Raw genomic sequence first — 22,361 nt, 5'->3', positions numbered from 1 at the left:
CTGTCCAAAGTAACAGGGAGTGCAGGAGAGAGGTGAAGAAGAGAGTGCAGGCAGGGTGGAGTGGGTGGAGAAGGGTGTCAGGAATGATTTGTGACAGAAGGGTACCAGCAAGAGTTAAAGGGAAAGTTTACAAGATGGTAGTGAGACCAGCTATGTTATATGGTCTGGAGACAGTGGCACTGATGAAAAGACAAGAGGAGGAGTTGGAGGTGGCAGAGTTGAAGATGCTAAGATTTTCATTGGGAGTGATGAAGAAGGACGGGATTAGGAACGATTATATTAGAGGGTCAGCTCAAGTTAGACGGTTTGGAGACAAAGCAAGAGAGGCAAGATGGAGATGGTTTGGACATGTGTGGAGGAGATGCTGGGTACACTGGGAGAAGGATGCTGAATATGGAGCTGCCAGGGAAGAGGAGGAGAGGAAGGCCAAAGAGGAGGTTTATGGATGTGGTGAGGGAAACATGCAGGTGGCTGGTGTGACAGGAAGATGCGGAAGATGGACAGAAATGGAAATGGATGATCCGCTATGGCGCCCCCTAACAGGAGCAACCGAAAGTAGTAGTAGTAGCAGTACATGTACACAGTGGCATGTTGGTGCAGTGGTTGGCGCAGCTGCCTCACAGCAAAAAGGTCCTGGTTTCGAACTGTGGGGTAGTCCAACCTTGGGGGCCGTCCTCTGTGTGGAGTTTGCATGTTCTCCCTATGTTTGCGTGGGTTTCCTCCGGGTGCTCCAGTTTCCTCCCACAGTCCAAAGACATGTAAGTGAGGTGAATCGGCCGTACTAAATTTTCCCTAGGTTTGTTTTGTGTTTGTGCGTGTGTGTATGTGTGTCGGTCGTGATGGCCTGGCGGCCTGTCCAGGGTGTCTATTCGCCTGCTGCCCACTGCTGGGATAGGTTCCAACATCCCCGCGACCCGAATTTGGATAAGCAGCTTGGATAATGGAATACATGTACACACCACAGGACATATGTGGAGGACAGGGAGAGAACACATTAACACAAGAGGTTCAGAATGGCAATGGCAGAAGGAACAAAGCTCCTTTTAAAGTGGTCCGTCTCCAGGTGAGGGACCTGAACCTGAGACCAGATGGAAGCAGGTGAAGAACGGGTTAAGGGGTGAGTTATGGTTGATGCTTTGTATATCATGGCCTTTCTATGGCGGTTTGATGGGTTGGGGGAGGGAAGGCCGATGATTTTGGATGTGCCGGTTCCACATAATGCACCATCTGGTTGTACCAGGCGCACATTGCAAATCTGCTAACTAGCCTTATGCTAGCTTACAATTAACAGTCTGTTGACTCTTGTAGTTTGTCAATCAGTTTCCCGTGGTTGTCAGTCAAAATTTCTGGAGCTCATCTTAATGAAATAATTACCACTAAATCCCGGAGAGTAAATACTTATCAAATTTTATTGTTAGAATCATCCTTTCAATATATAACACAGCTAATACAAAAGGACAACTTGACAGTGGTATTGTGCATTTTATAAGTTCACTGTAAGCATGGAGGCAGAAGAGAGGAACGATTATCTAGAAAATCACCTGGTGGTTATCAACCGGGAAACATTATAAAATGTACAGCCACATGATTATATTATATATATATAACATTGCACATTATGACAAAAGAAACCAAACGGAAGAAAAAACAAGTGTACACAATATACAGCAAGGCACTGAGGAGGAAACCTGCACACGCGTGTCTTTGGGTGGATCTGCCGCCGGCGGAGGTCCAGGGAAATGTGGCGTGTTTGTGGCGACGTGGCAGGAAAGTGGTGACGTCACATGACAGAGTCTCAACATCTGAGACTTCTCAAAGCAAGTGGAAATATGTTTTAGATAATTCCTGACTTTCAATGCCATTTGACTCGTTTCAGAATGCCTCCCGTAACAAGTGGTAGTACAGAAGCTGAAAAGTGGTACTAGTATAGAAGCTGAAAAGTGGTGGTACTAGTACAGAAGCTGAAAAGTGGTGGTAGTAGTACAGAACCTGAAAAGTGGTACTAGTATAGAAGCTGAAAAGTGGTGGTAGTAGTACAGAAGCTGAAAAGTGGTGGTACTAGTACAGAAGCTGAAAAGTGGCAGTAGTATAGAAGCTGAAAGTGGTGGTAGTACAGAAGCTGAAACGAGGCAAAATTAGCTGCACTGGAGCCAAGTCGAATTCTAAGCACCACTGGTGGATTTGTTTTTGTTTAAGACTCATTTGAAACAGAATTTCTAGACTCAACATTAGGTATGTACATGGCTAGTTAAAAGGAGATTGACAGCGACATCAAGACTTGAATTAAAAAGGAGCGGCGTTCACCGGGAAACTGGATGAGTTTGTTCCCATTTCGGGTTCTCTGAGGCACTTGAGTGACCTCCACCATCGCAAGCAAAGTCCTTTGAAAACAATCAACAGCCGAACTTGAAATGCCGACACTAAAACGTTTGCATATTATTTACATTTTACAGATAATCCTGAGGACAGTTCTCACACAAATTTTCAGTCCCAGAGTTTCTTTCCAAAGCAGAGGACAAGCGCTGTATTATCTTCCTCTCAGCTCTCTCCACCACCACCTTTTACATTCTGACAGCAAACTGTTCTTAAAACACACACACGTACACACTCAGGTCTCAGTAACTTAAAGCCTGTCCTGTAACTGAAGTCCTTGTATTGCCATAGCATGTTAGCGTCACAGAGAAATGAGCAGTCTCCTTCCTAAACATCATTTCTTTACATAAACAACAGCTAGTCCTACAAGAATCACCTACAAATCCTCCAACCCATACGACCACATAGGTCGTATACCCTCTAATACGACCCACAGGAGCGTTTCCTAAATTAGCGCCCCTACCAGCGGCAGCAGATATGCCAGATACTTTTTGCCTCTGTGCATTGTGGGTTTTTATCTACTTGTTGACATCCTTTTTACAACGCCTCATAGACAGGCTGGAAAAGGTGAGTCGTCAGTAAACAGTGATAAAAACAACTGAAGAACAATAGAATATGTAGTCAGTGTGTTGTCTCGCCGTCTAGTATAGTAACTAGGATTGCTATTGGCAGCACGGCCGCTAGAGGTCGCTTAACTTCAAAACGTAACAATAGGTCGTAATAAGCTGCTTGTACAAACGACCTATGGGGTCGTTTTTTGGTGGAGGGCAGTCTCAGAATCACACATGAAAATAGTTTAGAATTCAGAAAATAAAACTAACCATTTGAAATAGAGACACAATAGCAAGGTGTTTTGAAATAAAGACCTTTGTACGTCAGACCTTTGTGTGTGTATATAGAACATTTTGGAATGATTCCATTAAGCATTAAGAGCACCGGGGCGTTTGTTTCGTATCCAGCATTTAGAGAGTCAGTCCGTCTTCCACATACTGAAGACAGACAGGCAGAAGGTGTAAGAGCCATTTTTCCCACGACACTGTGGCTCGGTGTCCTGGCACAGTCGACAGGAGCTGCGCTCTACCTCCACAGCACTGAGAGGCCAACGGGGCCAAAGGGCGCGGGGGCGGGGCTCACCAGGCGCTACACTGGCTGCCATGGCTGCTGACAGACTGACAGTTGCTGTACCGCTTCTTGACAATCATGCTGATGTAAGCCTTCATCAGTTTGGCGATGTCCATCACCTGCAGAGGTGAGGAAGGTTGTAAGACAGTGGATCAGCACTTTAGTACGAGTTACTGATGTGCAAAGCAATGTGGAGAGGCTGAGAAACCATCCATGTGAAAATCAATATCAATGAATATGAAATATTCATACTATGTAATACTAATACAATCTAATACTATTTAACACCCGCACTAATTTTGCAAACAGAATGCAAAGAATCCCAAACTAATGTGTATATACTTCATTTTTCTTTTTTGGAGTTTTCCCCCTTTTTCTCCCCAATTGTACTTGGCCATTTACCCTGTTTTCCAAGCCGTCCCGGTCTCTGCTCCACCCCCTCTGCCGATCCAGGGAAGGCTGCAGACTACCACATGCCTCCTCCGATACATGTGGAGTCACCAGCTGTTTCTTTTCACCTGACAGTGAGGAGTTTCACCAGGGGGAGGGTATCACTAGGAGGATCACGCTATTCCCCCCCCTCCCCCCAACAGGCTCCCCGACCTTCCAGAGGAGGCGCTAGTGCAGTGACTAGGACACATACCCACATCCGGCTTCCCACCTGCAGACATGGCCAATTGTGTCTGTAGGGACACCCGATCAAGCCGGAGGTAACACAGGGATTCAAACCAGCGTTCCCCATGTTGGTAGGCAATGGAATAGACCGCCATGCTACCCGGACACCCCATGTGTATATATTTCTATATTACCTTTATAATTTCACATCTAAAGGCCTTTGCATACCAACCCTGAAGTTTTCATTCAAAAATTTTGCATGTTAAGAAACTATTACAACTTCACGTTTTGTTCATTAAATTTCCACACCAACTTCAAAGAATCCCCTCCTATAAATGTTTTTGGAGCAGTTTAAATTTTCTCATTTTCACATATCCGTCTCTTAAGAGCTGTCGGACCATGATGACGAAAAAACATGCTTCAAAGTTACAGAACCCAAGATTATTTTTCCGATTGTGGGGTATTACATACCAGACTGGTTTCGAAGAGCAGTTCGCGGCCTTCCACAGCTATCTTGTAGGCGTTGGGCAGTGGAGCACCGAATGAGAGAATCAGCTCGTATGGGAAAACCTGGAGAGGCCAGGGCTCTCCCCGTTTGTAGACTGATATGGCTTCTCTGCTGACACCCAACCACAACTCGGCAGGGAAGGTTCCATCACGACACTGCAGCAAAACACAAGGAGAGGGTGGACATGAGCATTTAGTTGTCAAGTCATGGAGGGAGTGACCAAACACACTTAAATCAGGAGAGAATGGTTCATCTGCAAGTCTCAGGTTAACCCAAACTCAAACCGTAACCTCAACCTGACCCCAAACATAAATCTGGACCATGCAGACATTAGATCATTTACTAATCAACAGGATGATATCATGACCTCCCACTGTGACGGATGAGGTTGTTAAAATTCTGTCTATTTTACCCATCATAATTGTTTTCATGTGTGTTGATATTATATTTTGTGTTGCATTTCTGTATGTGTGAAGTTTAATGCTAATAATGCTACAACAAGCCTCACTAAGACGTTGCGTTGACAAAAATGTCAAAAGTTATAGAAAGAATAAAAAAACGGCAATTTATTAATATATGCACACATCAGCAATAATGAATAAGTTGTTTAATGGCCATGGCCAACTACACAGAGAGCAAAATAACTGTCTACCATGTAGGCTACGTTTTATTGATACTTTTGCAAAGATAGTCAATTGGTACCCTTTTTGAATAGTAAGTATACATTTCACTGTGCAATATCGACTCTGCTACAGTTTATGCAAACTGTAATTTACAGAAATGTCAGAGATTTCTGACTAAGATCAAGAATCAAGAGGATCAAGAAGAACTTTACTGTCACTGTGCCAAGCACAACGACATTGCAGTTGTGTCAACCTCAAAATGGTGCGTACATGAAAGAAATGATCTGTATTGTCAGCAATAAAAAGTACAGATTTATCAAAATGCTGAAAAAGCAGGTTCCACATGTTGATTCTGTCAAACTGACAGACGGCACTTGGAATTATCTATCAACAATAATAGAATTTGGCAAATGATGAAAATGTCTCGCTTAAGGCAACCGGTTTATCAAGTTGGTTCCTCTTGTGATGGATCTTGTACCACATCTCCAGAAGGTTTAACAGGAAACGCTGACACCCAACAACTATTCTCACAAGAGAAAAATTTTAAAATCAATAGATGGGGTCTGAAGAAATATGGAATAAATAGATTCAAACTGAATTCATTTCTTGTGACAACAAAAAAGATAGAAATCAGTAGGTAATATGTAAAGTATGGAGATCACATATCAAACCTCTTCCATAACTATGATCTCACCTCAACGTTGAACAGCGTAGAGCCGTATCCAGGCCATTCCTTGACCAGGGCCATGTATTTGACCATGGCCTGCTCCTGGTTCATTCCCTGGAGCTTCCTCCACTTGTCAAGCACGCTGGCGCGCACTGCCGCTGCTTCCTCCCTCATCCAAACCTCCAGGGTATTCTCCTCCTCCAGCTTCTGACGGCTCAGGGAGCCGCTCCTGAAGCTCCGCCTCAGGGTCCCCTCCAGGAAGCTCGAGCGCTTCCTCTCCGACGTTCCAGAACGCTCCGCTACAGAGCCTGTGCCCGGGGCAAATGTCTTGGCTGAATTCTGGACACGGGCCCGCAATCGTACCATGGGGAACACTGCTGACATTTCGGGCAGGGCGGCCTGGGAGCTGTGGTCTCCCAGCAGGTACTGGAGTCTCAGGGCAGCCAGGAACTGTAAGGTCTCCTCTGGGGCAGGATACTGACCTCGGATAACTGCCTCATGGGCCTGGGGATAGAGGGAGAAAAGAAAGTTAAGAAGAAGGTTCAACAGAATAAATATGGCATGGTAGAAGACAAATGGAAAAGCAGAAAGGGATGAAAGAGAGAAAAGATTGTTACTTGTCTCTGTTGAACATTTACATTTTCTAAATCAGGTGGAATTTTTTTCCCCCGTTATTTAAATTGTGGGCTGTCACATTTTATTCATCAAGACTCAATTAAAATACTGTTTAGCTCTTGGATACTGTCCACCATCAAACCTTCAAATTAATTTTTAGTAAAGAAAAAAAAATCACTCCATAGATTTAAATGACATTGAAACAAAATAAGAATTTGGGACAATCCACCCTGCACTTATAGGCAGGGTCTTTAAGCATACATTCAATGATTTAATGAAAGATATGAGCAGTCCATACTTGTATAACACTCAGTAATAATTATATTTGGATAACTCTTTCACAAAAGCAGACAAAGACTAAAGAACAGTCGATGTTCTTGATAAGGTATGGGCAGATCATCTGTCGCCCAAGCATCCAGTAATCTGACTGGTTGGATCGTTTTTCTCTCTGTCTCACCTGTTCAAATATGAAGGCGAACTCAACACTGTCTTTGGGTACGTTGTCTGTATCTAAGAAGCAGTACAGTTTAAAGTAGAACTTCCAACCTGTGTTGTGCTCATCTTGACTTGCTGAAAGCCTGGACAAAAACCAAAAAAAGCAACAGTTTACATACAGTCACCATGTTTAGTTCTCTCTAGTACACATACAGACTCAACCACAGTTTAGGAATTAGCTGCATTACACAGCTGCATGCTGACAATCCACACACACACACACCATTATGTCTTTTTAATACGTTTATAGAATGACCTAAGTTAATCAATCTGTGGTACTTAAGTAGAACAATCTGCTGTGTTTCAAGAATACGGTGTTACTAATGTACATATTTCAGATTTTTATTAATAGTTATTTTGCAATTTTTCGAAAATTAAAAAAACTTTTGGCCAGTTTTTCCTTTATTATATAGGAGAGTCTACGGTACAGAGACAGACAGATTATATATATGTGTGTGTGTGTGTGTGTATATATATACGTGTATATATATGTATATGTGTGTGTATGTATGTATGTGTGTATATATATATGGTATGTATGTACACTACCGTTCAAAAGTTTGGGATCACCCAAACAATTTCGTGTTTTCCATGAAAAGTCACACTTATTCACCACCATATGTTGTGAAATGAATAGAAAATAGAGTCAAGACATTGACAAGGTTAGAAATAATGATTTGTATTTGAAATAAGATTTTTTTACATCAAACTTTGCTTTCGTCAAAGAATCCTCCATTTGCAGCAATTACAGCATTGCAGACCTTTGGCATTCTAGCTGTTAATTTGTTGAGGTAATCTGGAGAAATTGCACCCCACGCTTCCAGAAGCAGCTCCCACAAGTTGGATTGGTTGGATGGGCACTTCTTTGAGCAGATTGAGTTTCTGGAGCATCACATTTGTGGGGTCAATTAAACGCTCAAAATGGCCAGAAAAAGAGAACTTTCATCTGAAACTCGACAGTCTATTCTTGTTCTTAGAAATGAAGGCTATTCCATGCGAGAAATTGCTAAGAAATTGAAGATTTCCTACACCGGTGTGTACTACTCCCTTCAGAGGACAGCACAAACAGGCTCTAACAGGTACTATTTAATGAAGATGCCAGTTGGGGACCTGTGAGGCGTCTGTTTCTCAAACTAGAGACTCTAATGTACTTATCTTCTTGCTCAGTTGTGCAACGCGGCCTCCCACTTCTTTTTCTACTCTGGTTAGAGCCTGTTTGTGCTGTCCTCTGAAGGGAGTAGTACACACCGGTGTAGGAAATCTTCAATTTCTTAGCAATTTCTCGCATGGAATAGCCTTCATTTCTAAGAACAAGAATAGACTGTTGAGTTTCAGATGAAAGTTCTCTTTTTCTGGCCATTTTGAGCGTTTAATTGACCCCACAAATGTGATGCTCCAGAAACTCAATCTGCTCAAAGAAGTGCCCATCCAACCAATCCAACTTGTGGGGGCTGCTTCTGGAAGCGTGGGGTGCAATTTCTCCAGATTACCTCAACAAATTAACAGCTAGAATGCCAAAGGTCTGCAATGCTGTAATTGCTGCAAATGGAGGATTCTTTGACGAAAGCAAAGTTTGATGTAAAAAAAAATCTTATTTCAAATACAAATCATTATTTCTAACCTTGTCAATGTCTTGACTCTATTTTCTATTCATTTCACAACATATGGTGGTGAATAAGTGTGACTTTTCATGGAAAACACAAAATTGTTTGGGTGATCCCAAACTTTTGAACGGTAGTGTATATGTAGCAAATTTGGGGGGGGGGGCAGCTGGGAACGGCTGCAGCCGGGACGTGAACCCGGGTCTCCCTGCACCACAGGCGACTACGTTAACCAGTCGACTAAATGGTCCAACCCGTCAGCCAAGGGCTAGCGTGTCTAGTTATCCATCGTCATTACAATACCTCCCTCCTTTGGTTCGCGTCCTGGCTACGGTTGTTCCTGGCTGCCACCCGAATTCGCTCCATTGGTGTCAGAAGTGGGATGGTGAGACCGTGAGGTCATCGGAAGCGCATGCGCCCAGAGGCGTGAGGGAGCTGGTATGCTGAACCGTGGGGACACGCTTCCTGAAGGAGGGGGGTAGTGTAACAACCACAGAAGACTAGATTCGCTAGCCCTTGGCTAACAGGTCGGACCCTTTAGTTGACTGGTTAACGTAGTCGCCCGCGGTGTAGGAGACCCGCATCCCAGCTGCAGCAGTTCCTCGGTTGCGGTAGCCCTCCGCACGCTTCAGCGTATCAGCTCCCTCACACCTCTGGGTGCACACGCTGCCGATGGCCTCACAGTCTCACCATCCCACCTCTGACATGTGTATATGTGTGTGTGTGTGTGTGTGTGTGTTTGTGTGTGTGTAGAAGACAGACAAGAGCAAGACAGAGAGGGTAGAGGGGGGGAAGGAACTGGTCCATAATCATGGCACACACTGACTATAAGTCAACATGTGTCAAATATAAATAATCATCTCATGGCAGATGTGGAGACTTAATTTCTTTTTTCTTCTTGAAAATAATTTCAAACACATAAACATAAAGAGATGAACACACTTTTCAAACTTAGCCAGCACGTCAGCGACCACGGTGCGACTCTCGATGGCTTTGTCTGTCGAGTCGTTGTGTTCAAACAGAGCAAACATGTTTCTCCTGTCCTCCATGACCAGACCACGAATCAGCTTCTCTACCACCTGGTACGTACACACACACACACACACACACACACTCAGGAAAGTCAGTTGTTTTCTAGTGTTGCCAACTACGCGAAGTATATTAAATATTACACACAGTTCTTAAAAGCCATCTTAGTTTCATGAGGGGATGAGCGGAGGCCTGCTGTTGATAAACTGGATGAAGATTAAAACATGGCTGCTGCCCACCTCTCCAGCTGTGGTGTGGGAGTTGATGGTGATCTTACAGGAGCCCCCTCCATGGCAGTGAACTGTGGTGGTCATGTCCTGCCGTGCCACAATGGCTCGGATTTCCTCCTGCGACGGCACGTATTCCCGTGCACGCGTCTTCCTGAGGGAGTCCAGGGCGAAGGCTGCGTAGCGCTCCATCTCCGTGCCCGGGTGCAGCTCTCTGGTCCTGCAGGGATGGAGCAACATGGTTATTGCTGGGTTTTGTGTGTGTGGATAAACATCAGCAGAAGACGAGGTTGCAATCACATACACTGAATCATATATGGCAACAGTAAATCGGCTTTATAATATCTTCAAATATCACAATACCGAACTGTTTACTCCGTTTTCAGGGTAAATAAAAAATGTTTGAAAAGACGTGTATCAATCCCCTTCCTTTAAAGAAGTGTTCTGTATGAAGGTAAAGCATTTAGCAGCATGTTCTCCTTCAAAACCATACACTGCCCTGCCTTGTGTACTCCTACCTATGTGTGAGTATGGTTTTGTTACAGAATTGTCTGACTCCCCCGCAGAATCTGACTCTCCTTGGTGAGAGGCTAGGTTAGTTTAGACTAATCCCTGAACCCTAACTCTAACCCCCAACCCTATCTCACCCTAACTAACCGCTAGCCCCTCCAACCCGAACCCTAACTCTAACCCTAAATCCTAACCCCTAACCCTAACCCCCTAACTCTAACCATAACCCATTCATTCCAAGGAGAGTCAAATTCTGTGGGGGTTGGAAATTTGTGTAACAATAAATAGCTGGACCAATTTTTCAACATGGTAGTCATGTTTCCACCATGCTTCCATTTGCAAACTTTTCAAAAGTAAATAAGTGGGCGAAGGAGATGGGGAAGTCATGTCTAGAGGCAGCGAGAGAGGAGGAAGGGTAGGAGTGTGGAGGTGAGAGTCAGAACTTTGAATGTTGGCACTATGTCTGGTAAAGGGAGAGAGCTGGCTGATATGATGGAGAGAAGAAGGGTAGGTATACTGTATGTGCAAGAGACCAGGTGGAAGGGGAGTAAGGCCAGGAGCATTGGAGGTGGGTTCAATCAAACTCTTCTACCATGGTGCGAATGGGGGGAGAAATTGGGTAGGGATAATTCTGAAGGATGAGTATGTCAAGAGTGTGTTGGGAGGTGACGAGTGTTGGACAGTGATGAGTATGAAGCTGGAAATCAAAGGTGTATTGATGAACGTTGTCAGTCCATATGCCCTGCAAGTTAGATGTGAGATGGAAGCAAAAAATTTTTTTTTTAAATTCTGGAGTGAGTTGGATGAAGTGGTGGAGAGTGTAGCCAAGGAGGACAGAGTGGTGATTGGCGCAGACTTCAATGGACATGTTGGTGAAGGGAACAGAGATGATGAATAGGTATGGTGTCAAGGAGAGAAATGTGGAAGGACGGTGGTGAATTTTGCGAAAAGGATGGAAATGGCTGTGGTGAATACATATATCAAGAAGAGGGAGGAACACAGGGTGATGTATAAGAGTGGTGAAAGATGCACACAGGTGGAATATATCTAAATGTAGAAGAGGCCATCTGAAAGGGATTAGAGAATGCAAGGTGGTGATGGGAGAACATAGCTAAGCAGCATCAAAAAGTGGTCTATAGGATGACTTGGAGATCAAGAAGAGGAAGAGAGTGAAGGCCGAGCCAAGGATCAAATGGTGGAAGTTGATGAAAGAAGACTGTTGTGTGGAGTTCAGGGAGGAGTTAAGTCAGGAAGGAGTTAAGATAGGCACTGGGTGGTAGTGAAGAGTCGCCGGATGGCTGGGCAACCACTGCAGAAATAGTGAGGGAGACAGCTAGGAAGGTACTTGGTGTGTTATCTGGACAGAGGAAGGAAGACAAGGAGACATGGTGGAAGAATGAGGAAGTACAGGAAAGTATACAGAGAAAGTCCGGCAAAGAAGAAGTGGGATAGTCAGAGAGATGAAGAAAGTAGTCAGGAGTACAAGGAGATGCAGCATAAAGCAAAGAGAGAGGTGGCAAAGGCAAAGGAAAAGGCGTATGGTGAGTTGTATGAGAGGTTAGACACTAAGGAAGGAGAAAAGGACTTGTACCGATTGGCTAGACAGAGGAAGCGAGCTGGGAAGGATGTGCAGCAGTTAGGGCGATCAAGGATAGAGATGGAAATGTGCTGACAAGTGAGGAGAGTGTGCTGAGAAGGTGGAAGGAGTACTTTGAGGGGCTGATGAATGAAGAAAATGAGAGAGAGAGAAGGTTGGATGATGTGGGGATAGTAAATCAGGAAGTTCAGCGGATTAGCAAGGAGGAAGTGAGGGCAGCTATGAAGAGGATGAAGAATGGAAAGGCAGTTTGTCCAGATGACAAACCTGTGGAGGCATGGAGATGTTTAGGAGAGATGGCAGTGGAGTCTTTACCTAGATTGTTTAACACAATCTTGGAAAGTGAGAAGATGTCTGAGGAGTGGAGAAGAAGCATACTGGTACCAATTTTCAAGAACAAGGGTGATGTGCAGAACTGTAACAACTACAGAGGTATAAAGTTGATCAGCCACAGCATGAAGATATGGGAAAGAGTAATAGAAGCTAGGTTAAGAGGAGAGGTGACGATCAGCAGCAGCAGTATGGTTTCATGCCATGAAAGAGCACCACAGATGTGATGTTTGCTTTGAGAATGTTGATGGAGAAGTATAGAGAAGGCTAAAAGGAGGTACATTGTGTCTTTGTAGATTTAGAGAAAGCATATGACAGGGTGCCGAGAGAGGAGGTGTGGTATTGTATAAGGAGGTTGGGAGTTGCAGAGAAGTATGTAGGAGTGGTGCAGGATATGAATGAGGGAAGTGTGACAGTGGTGAGGTGTGCAGTTGGAATAACAAGATGGGTTCAAGGTGGAGGTGGGATAACATCAAGGATCGGCTCTGAGTCCTTTCTTATTTGCAATGCTGATGGAAAGGAGTTACATTGTGTCTTTGTAGATTTAGAGAAAGCATATGACAGGGTGCCGAGAGAGGAGGTGTGGTATTGTATAAGGAGGTCGGGAGTTGCAGAGAAGTATGTAGGAGTGGTGCAGGATATGAATGAGGGAAGTGTGACAGTGGTGAGGTGTGCAGTTGGAATAACAAGATGGGTTCAAGGTGGAGGTGGGATTACATCAAGGATCGGCTCTGAGTCCTTTCTTATTTGCAATGCTGATGGAAAGATTGATGGATGAGATCAGGCAGTAGTCTCAGTGGACTATGATTTTTGAAGATGACATTGTGATCTGGATGGTAACAGATGTGCTATAACAATGTTATTAGTAAAACTGCATTACAACATTGCCCTCTGAATTTTGTCTTTGTCTTCAATGTGTCCATCAGCCAAATCGCAAGACCAATACAAACTTGTCTGATATGATATGAATCAATCCTCCATAGACTCTGTCCATCTTCCTCGTGGGCATTGAAGTATGGACATATGATGTAGGACATGTGAAACTACATCAAAGGTTTTATTCGCTTAAACGGATCTAATGGAAACAAAGCTTAATTTTCAAATGACCTTTTTTTTGTGACATCAAATTATTGTCTTGTTATGCATTCAGAAGCTTGATGGAAACCTGACGAACGTCTTCTCTACCTGCTGTGAGCAAAAGAGAACATGATGCCACAAACCTCTTTAGGTGGAACTTGAGGTATCTCAGGATGCTGCGGGAGGGTAAGAAGGTGCAGGACATGCAGGCCAGGATCTTCCAGCTGCAGAGGTTCCCGGCGGTGCCCGGCTGAGGGACTCTGGTGGTCTGTTTGACCAGCTGGCAGTACAGTTCGTCACGGAGGGGCTTCAGCTCTTGGCCTGTCTGCAGGACGCCCTGGATGATTGGCACGGCATCAGCCACACCCTCCAGGTGCTGCAGCGAGCCAAAGACCTTCAGTGCCTCATCCTGCAGAGTGGTGTAGCCTTTACTCCTCAAAGCTGATTGGACAAAAAGGGGAGGGGGAGGAGCCAGCAATGTGAGAAGCAGGAAGAGAGATACCAGATATTTACAGACAGACAGGTAGATAGAAAGATAGGCAGATAGATAAGATAGATTGATAGATAGACAATGGATTTAGTCTCTTACAGCTGGTGTGGATGTCCCCGTAGGGCAATGGCAGGAGGGGGGAGTGGAGGGGGTGATGGCTATAGCGCAAGATGGGGTTCCTCTTGTAGATCTGCTCCACCACCTCAGAGTTTAGACAGTTCTCCTGCAGGGAGGAGAACACACTGTCAATAAAACACAGATCTGGAATTACAGTACAGCGCCCCCTGTTGACACCCTGTTGTCCCATGTTTCACTTTGTTTTGAAATGATTCCTGTAACTGCTGACCTTTGTTTTTTTTATTTGGGATTAATTTAACTGTGATTTCTGTTTTTATTTCTCTACTGACTGTGCAATTGTGCTGTAAAATGCTTCCTAACATTTGTTTTAAAAAGAGATATGCAAATATTGATTAACAACATTAAATATGATTATCAATAATAACCTTTAATATAATAATAATAATAATAATAATAGGTAGCATTTCTATAACTTTCATTTTAATTGCGCCTTGCTCTCTTTTTCTTTCAGTTCTTAGTGATTGTGATTCTTGGTGATTGCATTTAGTAGAACCATGACCGGCTGTGTAAGGGAACTTGTGGGACAGTACCTTGATGTCTTGGATGAGTTGCTGGGTGGGTGTGTCGATGGGCGCTTTGTTGTCGATGACATTCTGGATGGCGCCAGCCCAACGTGTTGCCTCGTTTAGTAGTTTGGTGTAAAGGCGGTATGAATGTTTGCGGCCGTACACGATAACGTTCCAGTAACCTGCCAGGAGGTGAGGATAGTGAGTGCTACCTTAAACAATAAAGTCTGAAGAAAAACTCATTGTGAATTGGAGGGAAACGTGCCGGTCCATTCAAAACCTGGTCTGTAGCTAATTCTTGGCTTTACAGGCTAAAACAGTTTATCAGCTAAGTCAGTTTGGAAACACTCGGAATTTGTCTTGATGGGATGTTAAAAAAACACAAGGATAGTAGAAAAAGTAATTTTGGTAGCTCATTATCAGAATAGCTAAATATCTCATTCATGTGTAAGGACTACAGATTGTGTTACAGGATATAGACTGTGTTAATACCCAGCATGCTCACTGATAATTATCCCAGATGTTTACTTTAGATTTTGACCACGGCTTGAAACATCTCTGCTATGATCTGCAGATAACTAGAGGTTAAGAAGAGTATTTTTCAGTGATATTAATGAACCTCTCTCCGACCCGAGAGGAAGGCTGGAGAACAGGCAGACGGCGTCAGAAGTGGGTTCTAGTAAAGTTCTGGTTCTGCTGGACGGCTTAGAAAAACACTACACACAGTAACTTGATAAACTTGAAGCATTCCTTCCTTGTCGGAGGGGGAAAAACTGTCAGTGTACTGAAATTGTGACTTTTACTACGATGGTAGACCATTACTCTTGGTAGACTCTATACACAAGTTTTGAACCCATTGAACTTGAGTTGAACTTGCCATGTTAAGATTTGAGTCAGACTCATTAAGCTTAAATTGTGGACTTGACTCGGGCCCCTACAGACTTGGTCTGGTTGGTCTTGACTAAAAGTTTACTCATTTCTGACTTTCTTGTAAGTCACTTTGGGTACCAGCGTCTGCTACAAGAGTAGATGTAAAAGTAAATATGACATTCTTGTCACAGGGTATTTCTCATTCTTCACTGTTCTTACCTGTCTCTTTGAAGACCTTCTCGTCTGGTTGCACCACAGAACACAGGCTGTTCAGAACCAGCGTGCCAAGCTTCAGGGCGTTGCGCTCCGAGCTCTTGTAGTAGTCCAGAGAATTGTGAGTGAGGAGGAACCAGCGCTTCTTCAACTTGAGGGACACTCGGCTGCTGTTCTTCATCTCCTTGTGGAGCCAGCCTGCGAGGACCATTCAGACGATGCAGTTATAAAGGTACAAAAGCTAGTGAGATAGTTGTATATCATTACAACTAACCTTTTGAATTCATCATTTCTATATTCTATACTATTTTTCTTTTATTTCTCTTCCAACTTGTACATTTTAAGTTCATTCATTCATTCATTCATCATCAGCCTCTTCTCTGGAGTTGGGTCGCGGTGGCCGCAAGCTAAGTAGGGCACTCCAGACATCCCTCTCTCCAGCAACGCCCTCCAGCTCCTCCTGGGGGATCCCAAGGCGTTCCCAGGCCAGAGTGGACATGTAGTCCCTCCAGGCAAGTTCTGGGTCTACCCCGGGGTCTCCTCCCAGTTGGCTATGCCCAGAAAACCTCTAAAGGAAGGCACCCAGGAGGCATCCTAATCAGATGCCCGAACCAACTCAACTGGCTCCTTTTGATGCAAAGGAGCAGCGGATCTACTCCAAGCTTCCTCCAGGTGTCCGAGCTCCTCGCCCTATCTCTAAGGCTGAGCCCAAACATCCTACTGAGGAAGCTCATTTCAGCCGCTTGTATCCGCGATCTTGCCCTTTCGGTCACTACCCAAAGCTCATGACCAGAGGTGAGGGTTGGAATGACGCTTGACTGTTAAATTGAGAGCGTTGCCTTCCAGCTCAGCTCCCTCTTCACCACAACGGTCTGGTACAACGTCCTTATTACTGCTGATGCTGCACCAATCTGCCAGTCAATCTTCTACTCCATCCTACCCTCACTCGTGAACAAGACCCTAAGATACTTGAACTCCTTCACTTGAGGCAACAATTCATCCCCAACCCGGAGGGTGCAATCCACCATTTTCCGGTAGAGGACCATGGCCTCAGACCTGGAGGTGCTGACTCTCATCCCGACCATTTCACTCAGCTGCAAACCGCCCCAGTGTGCTGGAGGTCACGTTCTGATGAAGCCAACAAAACCACTTCATCTGAGAAGAGCAGCGATGCAATTCTGAGATTCCCAAAACAGACACTCTCTCCTCACCTTGTCTGTGTCTTGAGATCCTGTCCATGAATATCACAAACAAAATCGGAGACAAGGGACAACCTTGGCAGAGTCCAACACCCACCGAAAATGTGTTTGACTTTGTGCCAAGAATGCAGACACAGCTCTCCCTTTGGTTATACAAGGACCAGATGGCTTGTAGCAACGGCCCCAGAACCCCATACTCCCGCAGTACCCCCCACAGAGTGCCCTGGGGTACACAGTCACTGGAATGATGGATAATTCCAAATGCCACCATTTTGACAGAATCAACATATTGAACAAAACGAATCATCTTTGGTTTTTTTTGAGAAAGCTCCTTCATTAACAGTGTAGATACACTGGAGTGGAGCGAATACTGCACAGCAAAATTTATTTTCACCATTCATTCAAAAAGTGCATTCAATATTGCCGATGCATGTAAATGAGCTTCCATTAAGATAAATTGTCATTCTTTTCAGATATTTCTAGGACTTTTTCATTTTCATTCAAGCACAGTCCCAGTAAGGCCTATTGCAGTGTCAACACTAAGCATTACAATCCACACATACACAAATGCAACACAAAATATGATATCGCTAAACACGAAAACAAATATGATGGGCAAATGTACACTATGACTGCGTTTTTACAACTCTGTCCATCGCAGAGACGGATCATGATTAATTATGGTACAACCACAGTCACATTAATGAATGAATGATTATAAAGCTAAAGTAGGTGGACTGAGTTGAAGTGTGTGTGCGCGTGTGCGTGTGTGTCTGTGTCAGCTAACCTCGGATGATAAACTCCTGGCCCTCGACCCGTGTGTCTCCCTTGGAGCGCTGCAACAGGGTGATCCAGTGGTGCATCTCCTCAGGCGTGTCAGCGTTACAGTGGAGTACACGGTTGGCTGTGATCATCACAAAGGAGTTTGGCCTGGAATAGGGGGTGGGTCAGAAGTTAAGATCCAGACTCAGAGGTGGAGGGGTGGACTGAGGTGTTGATGTGTAAATGGATGAATAGAAAACTGGTTGAACAGTTGGATGGATCATAGATAGACTGCTGAATGGATGCTTGAACAAAATGATGGCTCGTTAATGAATGAATGAGAGTATGATACTACAGGCGGAGGTTTGGCTGAATCAAATAACACATGATAGATGATGCCAGTTTGCTTGCTTTCTGTCTGAAATAGATTAGAAGTGTATATGTAGGGTGTCCGGGTGGCATGGTGGTCTATTCTGTTGCCTACCAACATGGGGATCACCAGTTTGAATCCCTGTGTTACCTCCGGCCTGGTTGGGCGTCCCTACAGACACAATTGGCCGTGTGTGGGTGGGAAGCTGAATGTGGGTATGTGTCCTGGTCAATGCACTAGCGCCTCCTCTGGTCAGTCGGGGCGCCTTTTTGGGGGGGAGGGGGAACTGGGGGGAACAGCATGATCCTCCTACATGCTATGTCCCCCTGGTGAAACTCCTCACTGTCAGGTGAAAAGAAGTGGCTGGTGACTCCACATGTATCAGAGGAGGCATGTGGTAGTCTGCAGCCCTCCCTGGATCGGCAGAGGGGGTGGAGCAGCTCGGAAGAGTGGGGTAATTGGCAAAGTACAATTGGGGAGAAAAAGGGGGACTTTTTTTTTTAAGTGTGTATGTGTGGATGTTGACGTGGGAAAGCGGAATTAAATTACATTGTCTGAAATTTGATGATTTAAAAAAATAGATTTCACAAACGTATCTACAAAATGTTTTCAATTCCTCATGTTTTGTTGAGATTTTGGCTTTTTGATGGTGTCAGTATATGTGTACTTTAGACTGATATATTTCCAGAATAAATGTTCTCTAACAGGCTGAAGGAGGTGTGGACAGTCAGTTGAAACACAGCTCTGGAGTGTGTGGCTCTCAGATAGCAAGACGCTGCATGCTGGCTAATCATTAAAGGTTATTGTGATGCTGCACCTCACCTCTCTGGGTTGTCTGACGCACAAACCGAATCGATCATTCCTACATCCAACGTTCCCTGGAGAGAGAGAGAGAAAGAGAGAGGGGGAGCGAGAGAGCAGAAGAGAGAGCGAGAAAGAGGGGGGGAAAGAGCAGGAGAGAGGGGAAGAGAGCGAGAGAAAGGGGGAAAGAGCAAGAGAGAGCGAGGGGGAAAAGAGCGAGCGTGAGGGAGCGAGGGGGGAGGAGAGCGAGAGGGGGGAGAGCAAGAGCGTGAGAGAGGGAGCGAGAGAGAGCGAGGGGGGAGGAGAGCGAGAGGGGGGAGAGCAAGAGTGTGAGAGAGGGAGTGGAGAGAAAGAGATTATATGAAGACTGAATGTTTCTGGCTTGAGAAACTGATATTTGTTTGGAAAAATGAGCTTGACCTTCCTCACACTCCTGGAATCCAGTTATATCTTACACACACACACACACACAGATGATAAAGTAGAGAGCTACCATGGATGAATGGAAATAAAATGAAAAACAAAATATAACTATAACATGGTCAAAGACAAAGTCATTAAAAGTCCAATTAATACTTTGAATAAGTGGCAAAACTCAATTAATATAATAATTCCACGGAAAGACGTATTTAATATGATCTATAATTCAACCTTAGATGTATGCATCCATACATACATATAGGACAAATACAGACAAGTTACCCAACTAAAAGATGCTATCTATCTGTCTGTCTGTCTGTCTGTCTGTCTGTCTGTCTGTCTGTCTGTCTATCTATCTATCTATCTATCTATCTATCTATCTATCTATCTATCTATCTATCTATCTATCTGTCTGTCTGTCTGTCTGTCTGTCTGTCTGTCTGTCTGTCTATCTATCTATCTGGGGCCTGGAACAAACTTGCCCATGTCGGTTTTGCAGTGATGAACAGGAAGTGATGTTGCATGTGATGTGGTATTGTCCTGTTGCTTTATTTTGGGATCAAGTCCAAAAATGGATATACTGAACTGTAATAAAAATATTATTATTAACAATATTGTTCGTAAATATTAATGTACAATTATTATTAATTATTTAATTATTAATAATTTGTTATTATTATGGCCTGGCGGCCTGTCCAGGGTGTCTCCCCCGCCTGCCGCCCAATGACTGCTGGGATACGCTCCAGCATCCCTGCGACTCTGAGAGCAGGTTTCGATAATGGATGGATGGATTATTATTATTGTTGTTGTTATTAATTAAATTAATAAACAAGCAACTTATTAATTTTAGGATACTTGAGCAGTAGTAAATCAGACATCAGTAACATTGTAATCCTGTCTGGCAAAGCATTCTTAATGAAGAGAAAAATATGGACACATTCATATATCAGATTTAAAAACCCATCTTACAGCACACTAGGTGATAGAAAGATTAACATCTAGGAGAACACTACAAACCTCGAAATTCCTAAAGCAGTGGGAACAACTATGGCTTGGGGAAGGATGGGAATAAACAAAAACAAAACAAAATGGCTTGCGTTGTGCTTCCCTGCCCTCTGCAGACACACTGCTGCAGACGACGAGGTCATGGAGCACCAGGAGCCGCTAGGAAGTGCAGGTGATTCTGTGTTGCTTGACTGTGTATGCATGTGTGCAGTTGTGCTGTGGAGGGTTGTAGGGTAGGCGGTGCGCGGGTGAACCTATGCAGTGCCCATTTGACCCCCGCCCCCAGTGCTGGTTCTATGACCGGTGGACCTGTCTTGACCCAGTTAGGATTTCATCACACTGATGACGGCTTCCATCCATCCATTATCTGAGCCGCTTATCCCAGTCAGGGTCGTGGGATGCTGGAGCCTATCTCCCAGCAGTCATTGGACGGCAAGGGGAGAGACACCCTGGACAGGCCGCCAGACCATCACAGGAACGACCCACATTCACACCTAGGGACAATTTAGTGCGGCTGATTCTCCTGACCTACATGTCTTCGGACTGTGGGAGGAAACCGGAGCACCCGGAGGAAACCCACGCAGACACGAGGAGAATATGCAAACTCCACACAGACGATGACCCGGGACGACCCCCAAGGTTGGGACTACCCCAGGACTCGAACCCAGGACCTTCTTGCTGTGAGGCGACTGTGCTAATCACTGCGCTACCGTGCCACCCCTGATGATGACTTATTTTATCCAATTATCTAATTTTATAATTATTATTATTACAACCTTTATAACCATTGATATTATTATTGTCCTTTGTTTATTTGTTGTGGCCCACTCATCTACCGCTGTACATATTCTCATTTAACACAACTACATTTGTGTATGCATGTGTGTGTGTATGTGGCTAATCTCGCAAACTATTGGGCCTATCAGCCTAAAATCTTCCTGCAGTTATGACTGTATGATCAAGAAGCTCTCGTGATTGTGGTGATTCAAAACCTGCGAAAAACCTGTTTCATATCGCAACTCCTACGTTGGTTTTTCACCAAAGTCCGAAGTCCGAGCATCGGAGAAGAGGAGATACGTGTAGCAGGGATCTGCTCTCTACTGAGAGCACTCTTCTAGTTTAGTGATGACACATCACTCCCATGGTGTGTCTAGATTGGCAGCTAGTGAGAGGTTTGGCCATATAATGTGACCCCCAGCATGTATGTACCGTATATGTTGTATTCACGTTTGCAGCGGCCTCACCCACTGCTGTCCACGTCTGCGTCTTTGTCCAGGTCTGCGTCTAAGTTTGTCTTCATTTGAGGGCTTGGCGAGCTGGCGCTGGATCGGCTGGGAGAGCTTGGTCTGCTGCATCCTGTGGGCCCAGAGACCACGGTGCTGCCTGGAGCTATGCCCGAAGAGGTAACACCACCGGCGGTCTGACAGGACGCGGAAGCGGGGCAGGCTAAGCTAACTGCTAGCCCATGCAGACCAGCAACTCCGATAACACCGAGGGCGATCTGGCGGCGGCCTCGCCTAGCCTTGACTGTGTTTTAGTGTTGTCGTGTGGAGTGCGGGGAGGTGTGTGGAAGGTGTCTGGCAGGGAGAGCTGGCGTTGGATCGGCTGAGGGAACTTGGTCTGCTGCGTCCTGTGGGCTCAAGGGCCACGGGCCTGACCGGAGCTGTGCCCGAAGTGGAAACACCGAGGGCGGTCTGACAGGAAGCGGAAGCGGGGCAGGCTAAGCTAACTGCTAGCCCATGCAGACCGGCAGTTCCGACAGTCATCTTGGCTGGCGTTCGTTCTCCTGGACAGTGATTTTATTTTATTATTTTTTTTAGCTTAGATGATATGTTTTAGTTTGGATAGATGTGTTCTTGTAGTTTTCAGATATGTGTGTTTGTCTTTGTGTGTCACTGCTGTGGGTTGAGGGAAACCATGTTTCATTACATTTCATGTGCGCAGGTGCATCACATGAAATGACAGTGTTTCTGATTCTGATGTGTTATACAACACAGAGAAAATCAATAAATAAAAAAATAAAAAAGACAAAATAAAAGACGATAAAGCCAATACATATACCTGAAGGATTGCACGCACACACACACAAACACTCTTTTCTCCACTATCTCCATCCCAAGCTAATGACAGTGAGCAGTGAGCCTTCAAAACAAAACAAAGAAGAAGTGATGAAACGTCTCCCTCCGGGCTCAGACATA

The 22,361-nt window shown here is 44.7% G+C and overlaps 1 protein-coding gene across 1 annotated transcript in view; it reads right to left on the bottom strand.

Moving 5' to 3' along the window:
• Window positions 1-1,919: 1,919 nt before the first annotated feature.
• myo10 (myosin X) overlaps window positions 1,920-22,361 on the bottom strand; it is a 204,031-nt gene continuing 183,589 nt past the window's right edge. The window contains exons 30-41 of the mRNA XM_056292618.1: window positions 18,760-18,815; window positions 17,593-17,735; window positions 15,613-15,804; window positions 14,548-14,705; window positions 13,979-14,102; window positions 13,533-13,830; window positions 9,888-10,095; window positions 9,562-9,698; window positions 6,981-7,101; window positions 5,936-6,412; window positions 4,582-4,773; window positions 1,920-3,614 (exon numbers count right to left, since the gene is read on the bottom strand). Of these exons, the coding sequence (XP_056148593.1) occupies window positions 3,504-3,614; window positions 4,582-4,773; window positions 5,936-6,412; window positions 6,981-7,101; window positions 9,562-9,698; window positions 9,888-10,095; window positions 13,533-13,830; window positions 13,979-14,102; window positions 14,548-14,705; window positions 15,613-15,804; window positions 17,593-17,735; window positions 18,760-18,815 (2,217 nt within the window). The 3' untranslated portion in view covers window positions 1,920-3,503. The remainder of the gene's footprint in view (window positions 3,615-4,581; window positions 4,774-5,935; window positions 6,413-6,980; window positions 7,102-9,561; window positions 9,699-9,887; window positions 10,096-13,532; window positions 13,831-13,978; window positions 14,103-14,547; window positions 14,706-15,612; window positions 15,805-17,592; window positions 17,736-18,759; window positions 18,816-22,361) is intronic.

The sequence above is a fragment of the Lampris incognitus genome, chromosome 14 (assembly GCF_029633865.1).
Source record: "Lampris incognitus isolate fLamInc1 chromosome 14, fLamInc1.hap2, whole genome shotgun sequence".
NCBI classification, from domain to species: domain Eukaryota; kingdom Metazoa; phylum Chordata; class Actinopteri; order Lampriformes; family Lampridae; genus Lampris; species Lampris incognitus.
This window is presented reverse-complemented; position numbering and strand designations above follow the sequence as displayed.